The sequence below is a fragment of the Xyrauchen texanus genome, chromosome 27 (assembly GCF_025860055.1).
Source record: "Xyrauchen texanus isolate HMW12.3.18 chromosome 27, RBS_HiC_50CHRs, whole genome shotgun sequence".
NCBI lineage: Eukaryota > Metazoa > Chordata > Actinopteri > Cypriniformes > Catostomidae > Xyrauchen > Xyrauchen texanus.
Window position 1 is genome coordinate 37,749,961 of NC_068302.1, and position 12,151 is coordinate 37,762,111.

Sequence of the window (12,151 nt, forward strand, 5' to 3'; positions counted from 1 at the left end):
CAGACAGCTGTCTGTAAATCTCTCTCTGTCACACTGCCATCTTTGGTCGGCCTTTATCACTCTTGAGGGCTAATTAGCCTGATTAGGGGCCGGGTGTGTAGCATCACGACCCGGCCCCGCCCTCCCTGCCACAGAGGTATACTGTATAATCTGGCCACAAAGAACCATTTTAAGTGCCTCCCAAGCCATGCCCACAGAGGATACTGGGGACCAGATGGTCTCCATATAGACATTGAGTTCAGTTTTTAGCATTCGTTGGAATTCAGGATTTTGCCAAAGGGATACATTAAAGCAGCAACTATATGACTTCTTTTTCTCTGTATGTGGCAATGTCTCTAAACACACTAGGGTGTGATCTGAGACTAAAATGTTTCCAATTGAGCAATCAACATTAGATGAAATGAGGGACTCAGATATAAAAAAATCTATTCTAAAGTAAATCTTATGGACCGAAGAAAAATGTATAGTCCCTACCAGATGGGTTAAAAAGTCTCCAAATATTTGGAAGACCAAAATGTTTCACATCCTGTGAAGCGTCACTTTTGCTCTAGTTTCTTGCACACTTTTACGTCATTAAAGTCTCCTCCCAATATTATATCATGAGGGGTGCCAGAGGCTTGCAACATCCCTTCAAGATTTATAAAAAAGCCCTGATCATTAACGTTAGGTGCATAAATATTAGCCAAAATAAGATATTGTCCATGAATTTCAGCTAAAAGAATATTGACAGATCTTTACTCTGTTTGAGACATTTGAATTGTTGATGTTTACTCATCAATGTAATGACTCCCCTGCTCTTACTCGAGCCAGCACAAAAAAAAATGCCCACCCCATATCTTTCCAGATATTTCAGCTTCCTGCGGGGAAGTGCATTTCTTGAAGAAACACTATATCATATTTCTTACGATAGATTGTGTGTCAAAAACAGGATTATAAAGACCACATTCCAACATAAGTGCAACAGTCAAACCCTGAACATTCCCCAGAACCAAACAAACAAAAAATCAAACTGCAGCCAATAGGCAAAATAAACACAAAGAGCATGTAGCTTTATCTATAACACTGTCTTAAAGCTCAAGGTGTATTATTCTACTAAATAAACTCCAGGCGCTAAAAAGAGCGTACAGATTTTTCAGACAGTCAAAGGAATGTTCAGTGAGCTGGTCCATTCAGGTGGAACATGAGCACAAGCAAATTACTTTATTGACTTTTCAAGAAATACTACACAAAATAAACTCCAGCTTATAAGTGGCACTAGCACAAAAAACAAAGTGCAGGTTTCTCAAACTGTCAAATGGATGTTCAGTGAGCAGCACTCGGTGTTGCTCTACAAAATAAACTCCAGCCACTAGGCGGAACAGCACAAAAAAGTGAGCAGAATCTTCAAACAGAATCTTGGTATTACCATCTTCAAGCGAATATTCAGTGAGTCGGCCCACCCGGCAGCAACATGAGTACAACAACACGACTTACTCCATTAACTTTATGAAGGACATTGCTTGCTGTGGGCATGTGAATGTTTTACGGCCATCCTTAGCATCTATTCTCAATTTGGTGTGAACATCAGTGCAAAAGCGACCTTCTGTTGATGTAAACATTCTTTGAATCGATCACGTTTCTCTCTTCTTGAGTTCGCAAAGTCTGGGAACAAGAAAATGCTGTGGTTCTTCCAAGAAAGCCTTCCTTTACTTCTCGCCTCACGTAACACAAGATCTTTATTGGATGATCTCAGAAATTTGTCCAGAATTGTTCGGGGCCTGTCTCCCTCAGCGGATCACCGAGCTGAAACCCTGTGAGCTTGCTCGATTTTCAGCTTATGGTCTGCTATTTTCCATGTCCTTTCCATGTCCTCTTTAAGGGGGAGTCCACCTATCGGTCCAATGGTGGCATCCAATAGCATGGCTGAAGGTCTCCTGCGTGTTCATATAGATTCTCGACTCACCATTTAGCCCCAGTCAATTAAGTTCTGTTTTACAGATTCTCCATCATACTCTTAGTATTCCCATTTAATTCTACTTGGCTATGTCCTTATTGATTCTCGGTTCGCCGTTTAGCCAATACATACTTAACTAATGGTTTACTTCTGACGTAGCTTAATTAAGCCAACTCTGACCATGAGGACTTGGGAATTGGGCATTCCAAATTGGGGAGAAAAAGGGAGGAAAAAAAAGCTAAATTTCTCCAGAGCCTGAGGATTTTGAATTCTTTGACATATTGTCCTCCTAGAACAGTTATGGAACAGTGTATCGAATCTCACCAGTTTACATCATAAAAAGTATTAAAACCAGCAAATTGTGCAGAACTCACCATTCACACGTCCGATCTTCGCATGGCGTCACGTGACTCACTGGTGCTAAGGCTTATACATGGGGGTTTGTTTAAATCCCTAAGTTTTAAATGTATGTACATAACTATGTTTTGTGCTATGGAGTACAGACATGAATGATGCTTCAAACCATGCAGCTTTTTGAGGAGAGGTGTGCTGTTATTTTCTAAGCAGTCGGCTCAAAGGTATCAAAAATATAGTTCACCCAAAAATGTAAATTCAATCAGGATCATTTCCATCAAATGAATACTTTATTAACTTATAGACATGTGAAACATCTGTTAGTGTTGGGGGGGTATGGTTCTGTTCTGGGCAATTCCTCTGCCAATCCATGAAGTCATGCATTGACAGACCAGAGTGCAGCTTTTTTCCGCTGAACACAAACAAAGAATTTTAGAAGAATATCTCAGCTCTGTAGGTTCACACAATGCAAGTCAACAGGGTCCAAAACTTTATAGCTAAAAAATCACATAAAGGCAGCATAAAAGTAATCCATAAGACTCCAGTGGTTAAATCCATGTCTTCAGAAGTGATATGACAGATGTGGGTGAGAAACAGATCAATATTTAAGTATTTTGTTTTACTATAAATCTCCACTTTCAAACAGCCCTCTTCTCTCCCAGAATATAATTGAAGCTCTTTTCACTTGGGCCAGTAACCAAGCAACCACCTAAAACACCCTAGCAACTGCATACCAACATGCTAAAAACACTTAGCAACTGCATGGCAACTCTCTGGCAATCTCCTCTTAACACCCCAGCACAATTGTTTCAGCGACTTATTTTGTACTCGCTGTTTCTTCAGGAAATGTAAAAATCAAGCTTCTTTGCTTTTCACAGTACACATCGTTTCAAAGAAGCTTTAAAGAAAATGATGCTGTTATGTCTGTAATGTCTTAATTGAGCAGTTTTATTGAAAATCATGCTTTAAAAATGGTTTATCTTTAGGCCACCTACTTTGTTTACACCATTTACAATATTTATATTTTACTTTTTAGTATGGTACTTTATAGCACTGTTCTCATTTTAAGCAACTAAGATAAAAACACTTTCAATCAATCAATCAAATGTTATTTGTAGAGCGCCTTACAACAGCCAATAGGTGCACTCCAGTAAAAGCATCAACAGACAACAGTATATAAAAAAAAAAACCATAAGTGTACATAAAAATAGCAATCGAGTCAAGTCGGAGGCTACGTGTTAAAAGCTTGTCTAAATAGATGTGTTTTCAACTGCCATTTAAAAACACTCAACATGGTGATACTTCGTAAGTGTGGTTGAAGTGCGTTCCACAGTTCTGGGCCTTGGACGGCAAATGACCGACCTCCAAACTTTATATATTTAAACTTTGGAATCACCAGAGAGGTGTGTTCAGAGGAGCGCAAGGTTCTGGCTGGTTGGTGGACCGTTAGTAATTCTGTGAGATAGGCCGGGGCCAAACCATTAATGGCCTTGAACATGAACAGCAGGACCTTATACTCCACCCTAAACCACACCGGGAGCCAGTGGAGCGAGTGGAGGATCGGGGTGATATGTGAGCGTTTGGTGGCATTGCAGAGGAGATGTGCTGCTGCGTTTTGTACCAGTTGAAGCCTATTGAGAAGTGATTGATTAAATCCAATGTAGAGGGCATTGCAGTAGTCTATCCTCGAACTGATGAAGGCATGAATGACTTTTTCAAGGTCAGCTCTGGACAGAAATGGTTTGACCTTACTCAGGAGCCTTAACTGGTAAAAGCTTGCCTTCACAACTGCACTAATCTGTTTATCGTACTGCATACCTTTGTCAAAAATAACACCCAGGTTACGCACATTGGGTGCAAACTGAGTTGTTAGAGGACCAAAACTGAGAGACCTATTGGATGAGTCCAGATTGAACAGAATGTACTCAGTCTTTCCTTCATTCAGATGTACTTTGGCAATACAAATGTGTAATACTTTTTTGACATCAATAATGCACACTAAATTGAAAACTGAATTTAAATTGAGATGTGGTAAGAGACAAATATCTAACTTTACTTCCCTGTTTGCCTGTCCTTAATAAAACTTCAGCAACACACACCACATTTCCAGCTGATAACATCTTATTCATAGCTTACAGGTAAAGCTGACGCGTGAACAGAATTGGAAATATAAACATTGTTTCCAAACAGCTTTCTGAATACATCATCTACCCACATCTACTGCTATAGTTCCGTCCCCAACTCATGCCGTTGGTTGAGTCAATGTTATTATGTCAATATGGACTGGTCACTCAAAACAAACATGGGAATTTTTATAGCGCCACAGAGACGGTGATTATATTTCAAGAGAAAATTAACCAAGGAATGGTTTATGTATATTTGTCTCTGTACTGTATGTTAGGATGGGATAGGAACAATTATTTTAACATCGAAAAACTTCTGGTGTCTCACTTTGCCAGTCTTGGCGAAGGCCTCTGCGACTTTGCGATTGCGACCTCCGTAGCATGTTGTAATGAGGTCAGCGACGCCACAGCTCTCCAGGAAGGTTGCAGGAGAGACAGAGCCAGTGGTGCAGAACAAACGAGCAAAGCTAATCATCTCCATCAGACCCAATCTGATCACCGCAGCCTTGGTATTGTCACCAAACCCTAGTCCATCACAGAAACCTGCTCCTACTGCTACTATATTCTGTAAGTAATCAAAAAGATTGAGGCATTGTGTGAGATACTGTAGACTCTCAGAGTATTTAGTATGTTTACCACATAATATATGGTGCTATGGTATGGCCTGCAGGTGTTTGGATCTGCCATGTGTGCAGTTATTTTGGAAGAAAAATAAAACTCTAGCATAATTTGTTTGCTGATGCCACTTGATTTGATGCTCTGTCACTCTGTGTTACATAAATGTCTAAATATTTATTGGTCTTTTTAGGGCCACTGCATATCAGCCTACTGGTTTGATTTTTCTATGTTCATGATACTTCAAACACCTTTTTTCAGCAAAACTGTACAGCTGACAACTAACCTGCAATTTCATAACATACCAATATTGTTGTTCTCTGTACAACTAACATTACTGTTGATAAAATTACTTCTTGAGTTATTGTAAGTGAACCCACTTTAAATAATAGATCACCCAAAAATGAAAATTCTCTCATCATTTACTCAACCTCATGCCACCCAAGATGTGTTTGACTTTCTTTTTTCTCCTGCACACAAACAAAGATTTTTAGAAGAATATCTCAGCTCTGTAGGCCCATACAATCCAAATGAATGGTGGACAGAACTTTGAAGCTCAACAAAACACATAATGGCAGCATTAAAGTAATCCGTAAGACTCCAGCAGTTAAATTCATATCTTCAGAAGCAATATAATAGGTGTGAGTGAGAAACAGATCCAAGTCCCTTTTTTACTATAAATCTCCAATTTCAAACAGTCCTCCTTAGCGCTCGACTGTCCTCAGATTTCTTCTTCTTTTGTTTTTGGTGATTCACATTCTTTGTGCATATTACCACAAACTGGGCAGGAAGGAGAATTTATAGTAAAAAAGGACTTAACAATTGATCTGTTTCTCATCCAGACCTATCATATCACTTCTGAAGGCATGGATTTAACCACTGGAGTCGTATAGATTACTTTTATGCAGCCTTTATGTGCTTCTTTGAGCTTCAAAGTTCTGGCCACAATTCACATGCATTTTATGGGCCTACAGAGCTGAGATATTTTTCTAAAAATATTTGTTTGTGTTCTGCAGAACGAAGAAACTCGTACACATCTGGGATGGCATGAGGATGAGTAAATGATGAGAGAATTACAATTTCTGTGCGAACTATTCCTTTAAACTGCATGCAATGCCAACTTAAAAACAGTGTTAGTGGGGGCCTTGGTAGCTAAGTGAGTGAAGACGCTGACTAGTCACGAGTTCGAATCCTGGGCATGCTGAGTGACTCCAGCTAGCAGGACTAGATTTAATTCACTGGGAATTGATTGGATGGTGAAAAGCGTTCTCTATATGATAGGTGGACGGAGTTGATGTTAGAGGCATTTCAAGTTACATTTAGATTTTTTTTTTCTTAGGATCGATATTGTGCTTATATTCTGAAAGCATATCATTTGGATTTCATGTTGACTTAAACACTGAATATGTCAAATATAATGGATCATGTATGGAATTTGCATTTTGAGCTACAAATCTACTTGTAATGCAATTTCTTAGGCAATTTTTTTCAGTCCCAATGTATAAAATGGAGAAGTGTAGATAAGCAGCAAACCTTCAGAGCACCACAAATCTCCACCACATCTGCTTCCTGTACAACTGTGACTCGGAAATTATTTGTCTGCATGAGTTCTTTAAGCAACGCCCCCTGAATTTGATCCCTGCAGCCTTACAGTCATAAAAACAGACATACACATACATAAACACATAAACAAACAACAAAAAAAACATATTGAATTTATTTATTGAGTTTATTTTTCCATTTAAAATGAAACTATGAAACTATAACATTTTATTTGATTAATTTATTCGTTTTTTACATTTTATTTTATAAGCGGGATTTGGGCTCACCAATGGTGGTCTCACAGAATTTCTCGTCTGCCACCTCATTGGCGATATTTGCTCCCATCAAAACACTCATCTTGATGCCGAGCTTCTCATGAATAACTTCAGAGATAAGTTTCAGTCCATCAGGTCCTTCATCTACCCCCTAAACACACACACACACACACACACACACACACACACACACACACACACACACACACACACACACACATGCTGAGTCATTGTTTCTGCCATATGTGTCAAATGCAAGCTTCGGTCTTGTGATCTTGGAATGCAATTTTTTATTTACGCAAGACTGCTGAGTAAATGAATAATTTGCACATACAAAAAACACTTCTGTTATCCAGCAAAAATATTTTAAACATCCTTAAAGTTATATTCCAGGTTTAATACAAGTTAAGCTCAATTGAGAGCATTTGTGGCATAATGTTGATTACCACAAAAATTAATTTGGACTCATCCGTCCTTTTCTTTAAAAATTTAAAAATTATTTTTACGGTGAGAAGTGAATGGGGCCAATTTTTGGAGGGTTTAAAGGCAGAAATGTGAAGCTTGTAATTTTATAAAAGCACTTAAATGAATTCTTCTCTTAAAACTCATGTATTTGAGCTGTCACGCTGTTTAAATAATAATTTTTACAGTCGTTTTAGGGTTTGTTGATTACACCGTTATGCAACGGTTGTAAAAAAAGTTGTAAAATTGGCTATAACGTTACACAGAAATGGTTTGTAAGTGATTTTATCACACTAAAATCACGTTTACACATATTTTCTTTACATCTTGTGGCTACACATTTGAAAACAGTGAGTAATATAATGTTTACTGATTGGCCCAATTCACTTCCATTGTGAGTAATTCACTGTAACCCGTATTTTTGATTTTATAAAGAAAAGGAGAATATACAGTATTTATAACCTATTGTCAAATCAACTGTTCTTGTTTTAAGCATAAACCTCACTAAATTTTGTTTGAATTTTGCTTAAAATGAGAAGAAATTAGAAAAAAATTAAGATATTTTCTCTGAAAACAACTCTTATTATCTTACACTTGTTTAGATATTTTTACAGGAAAACAAGACAAAAATTTTACTATTTGTATTTATGAGTGTACGAGACCTTGATAAGTGACATTCCGAGTGCATCTTGTTTGATTTTGCCCTTCAAGGTGTCACAGATGCGCCCGATGAACTGATGCGGAATCACAAAGAGCAAAATGTCGGCACTCTTGGCAGCTTCAACCAGATCTGGCACGGCCACCTTTGAGTGAGAGAGGAGGCCAAAGGGAGAAGGAGAGGACGTGAGTGGAATAGAGAGAAGGGAAAACACAAGGAAGAGAATCTGTTGACATTGAAAAAATAACCCTCTGTAACAATGGAAAAGAGTATAGTCACCACTGCTTTAAATTATTCTACATTATTGTGTCCAGTATCGCAATTAGTTGTGTAGCTGTTTAACTGAATTTGACTCATTTATTTATTTATTCATTTTTTTGGCAGGATAGAGCTCCATGTCAAGCCAAGTGTCACCTTGTTCATGGCAAAACCTTCCTTCTGGTTTGGTTACTGTCAACAGTTTTAGTGGGCGGTTGGCTCAGGTGGTAGAGCGGGTCGGCCACTAATCGCAGGGTTGGCGGTTTGATTCCCGGCCCACACGACTCCACATGCCGAAGTGTTTTTGGCAAGACACTGAACCCCAAGTTGCTCCCAATGGCAGGCTAGCACCTTGCATGGCAGCTCTGCCACCATTGGTGTATGAATGTGGGTGTGAATGGGTGAATGACAGTGTAAAGCGCTTTGAATACCGTCAAGGTTAGGCGTTAAAAAGGCGCTATATGAGTGCAGACCATTTACCATTTTACAGGCCTCTAGTCCAGTCATGGGATTGTGCCTTGATTGCTGAACCTAGTTCTATCCTAACCATTTGGCTGACTCTAAACCATTTGGTCTGCTGGTATAATCAGGTCATCATTATCTTGTAGTTACCACAGACTGCTTTGTCTGTGTCTTACTAGTTGCTTGAGCGTGCAAATGGATGTTTTCTTTGTAGTACACAAAGTACCTTGCAGCGGTTTATGGAGAAAAGTTTCTTGCTCAGCATTCTCTTTTCTAAGTTCTGTATTAACTTCCTCTATAGTGGAGCAGTTGAACGCACATATGTTTTTTGTAAAAACACATAAATGTTTTGGTAAAAACAGAAACATTTTTGTGGCTGATTTTCATATTAGGAGATGTCAGCACCAGACAGAATTTCTAAAATAATGACTAATTTCAAACAGGTTTCCTGTGTATTGCGATTGGACTGAGGGAAACAGTCCAGCCACAAAGTTATTGAACCAATGTTGCTGTTTTGGACCATTAAAAAAAACAGAGCAATATTTTGAAATGAACTCTTCAAATGAACACATCTTAATAATAACATTATTATATTATTTATGTATTTATTTATTTTTATTGAAATAAATTTGACTGAAAAATGTCAACAAAAAACAAATCCTAATTTTTTAATTATTTTATAGATTTATTTTCTTTCTTTCTATAGGTGAAACTGAAAGCTTTTGAATGGGGGACAATTGTTAAAATTATTTATTATTAATTCATAATATTAATTAACTAATTACATTATATAATATTATTAATAAACATTTTATTAATGTTTTAAATTGGTACTAATAAAATCATTTGTAATACTTTCTCACAGTGGGATGGTTCAGAGCTCAACTGGTAAAAATATCATCTCTCATCTTATATCGACAATGTGAAGGATAATGATTTCAGACATTATACATTTGAAACAATACAAAGTTTCTTACGACATTCTCCGGAAGCTTGTGTCCAGGCAAGTACTTGACGTTCTCATGGTCTGTGTTTATGATCTCTGTGAGTTTGCGTCCATTTACTGTCTCTTCAAACACCCACATGTTAACCGTAGAGTCAAACTTTGGGTTATTCTTTGCATTTGAGCCAACTATCTTCGCAATAGCAGAACCCCTGGGGACATTAGATAAAGAGAGAGAGAGAGAGTTAAAGATGTGAAAGTTTTCATGCAATATTTAATATTGTGAGTGCACATCAATATTGTCGTGGTGTTTGGGGAAACTGATTATTCTTTGCTGGCCACATGTGTAACCACTAAAATAATTATGATTTTTAATAACTGGATATGTGAACTCCATAACATATATGCACTCTTGGATTGTTATGCAAACACCTATATTTGGAGTCTTGTTTATAAGCCACACACCATGATCTGAATATATTGTTTATTTATAGACAGAGGAATAATAATAACTTGAGAATAAAAGGCCTTTTGTTTATTTTTGGTCACATTTTACCCATGAAATCAACCAGTCAGTATAACAGCCTCTGTAAATCCAAAATAGTGTGTGACTCCATTCAGGGCCGTAGCTTGTGGGGTGAAAGGTGGTAACGATTCTAGTGGCCCAAAGATCCAAGGGGTCCCACAACAAATTCTAAACTGTAGTTTTTAATAGGAAAGGGGCCCAGAGCAATATACAGTCAGGGGGCACAGATGACCTTGCTACGGCCCTGACTCCATTAACCGGGGCTGACTAATAAATATAATGGCTGGCCCAGACAGTTGGGGAGGTTGTTGCCAGAATGGCCCAACCTCATGTTAGGGTTGGCCTAGCTCACCCAGGCCCCATTGTGGAGCCGCCACTATACAAAAGTTTTAAATATGTGGTTTTAACAGTGGCTTTTGCAAAGGGTTTACATTTATGAAAACCTTTTGAACAAGACTATGACCAAGCATATAGAATGCATTAACAATAACACACATAAATTGCACTGTGTTGTATAATACACCATTGTAGCATATGTCGGTATATCACCCTCATTAAAACTTTAGATTATATTAAACCACAGATGTGACCAGAGGGCAGTAAATTTTTGGATTCTCCAAGCTGCTATAAACCTATGGATCATAAATACTGAACCTAACCAGTGTGAGTGACTGGCACATGTGTTCCACTTGTTTTGCACATTAGCAATGCTTAAAATGGCTTATGCAAACAGTGATAAGTAGTGTTAAGTTAGCCCAAAAGCTGACACCACATTTACACCTGTTGAGCATATTTAAAGTCTGTAAAAGAAAATATATAGCTATAACACAACTTTATATAGGCATTATATAGTTGACATTACCAGTAACGCCATACTACCCAAATATATGTCTTCAGTTATTTCCTTCTTAAATCTCATTGCATTTAACTATTTAGGGCTTTTGTTTAATGTTTAAACTGAACACCACATGCTGTCATATGCTCTTAAACCCCTGGAGCTACAATCAAAGCAGTCAGTTTTTCAAAAGAAATATCCAAATATCTTTTTACCAGTTCCCAGAGCCGACGATACAAACTTTCTTTGAACTTGACATTGCGCTGATATTCTCCGACGGACCTTTCGGTGACTTGCTCTTTCCCTGATCTGCCAATAAAACCGCAGCGCAAATTTTGGAGTGTTGTCCTCGAGGCCACGCCCCCGGCTGCGATTGGCCACTCAGAGGGCGAAAACAGACCCGTCGACTCCGCCCACTGCAAACTGGTGCGTGCGTTTACAAAATCTCAAAACAAACGATTAATTTTGTGAGTTGCCATGTACGATACAATTGGATGTAGTGTAGTCCTCCAGCTTTACAAAAACGTACCACGGTATCCAATTTTAGGAAAAAAAGGAAAAGGAAATTTGAACAAAGGAGTAGTGTGGCCTAAGAAGGCAGAAATGCCCTTCGAACAATATAATCCCCTATTGGGGAATGTATTGAAATACCAGAAGAGTTTTTAGGGGTGAAAGGTTAGTCCCATGTCCCAAAGTCCCATGGCAGAAATTGTGCATGCTCAGGGAAGGAATTCCTTCATTCAAATAAAGATCTCTTAGATCATATTTTATTTGTATTTATTATTTTGCAGGTAAAGTTTGATCTTTACATAATTATACCATTACAACTTATAATGCATAAAAGACAGTTAAGAGTAAGCATGTTTATACATATAAAAATAATATTTTATTACAGCCACATGATAACAATCAAAAGAATACAGAAATGAACCAACTGAAAATTTGTATTAGTAAATTTAATACTCTTGCTTTTTGACAAACATTTAACTTAAATATAGAATATTGGTTATTTCTGAAAACAAATCAGACAGTAGTCTACTGCATATGAGATTAGTAGAGTATAGTGTAGTGTATCTCATACATTTAAATCAGAAACTGAAAAATTGCCATAAACCCGACAGCAAAATTAAGAAAACAATACATTCTATCAGCTGGCATTCGACAC

General features: G+C 37.8%; 1 protein-coding gene across 1 annotated transcript in view; it reads right to left on the reverse strand.

Moving 5' to 3' along the window:
* gpd1a (glycerol-3-phosphate dehydrogenase 1a) overlaps positions 1-11,336 on the reverse strand; it is a 14,699-nt gene extending 3,363 nt beyond the window's left edge. Inside the window, exons 1-6 of the mRNA XM_052093767.1 lie at positions 11,202-11,336; positions 9,660-9,837; positions 7,967-8,107; positions 6,855-6,993; positions 6,559-6,671; positions 4,739-4,975 (exon numbers count right to left, since the gene is read on the reverse strand). Of these exons, the coding sequence (XP_051949727.1) occupies positions 4,739-4,975; positions 6,559-6,671; positions 6,855-6,993; positions 7,967-8,107; positions 9,660-9,837; positions 11,202-11,245 (852 nt within the window). The 5' untranslated portion in view covers positions 11,246-11,336. The remainder of the gene's footprint in view (positions 1-4,738; positions 4,976-6,558; positions 6,672-6,854; positions 6,994-7,966; positions 8,108-9,659; positions 9,838-11,201) is intronic.
* Positions 11,337-12,151: the final 815 nt, after the last annotated feature.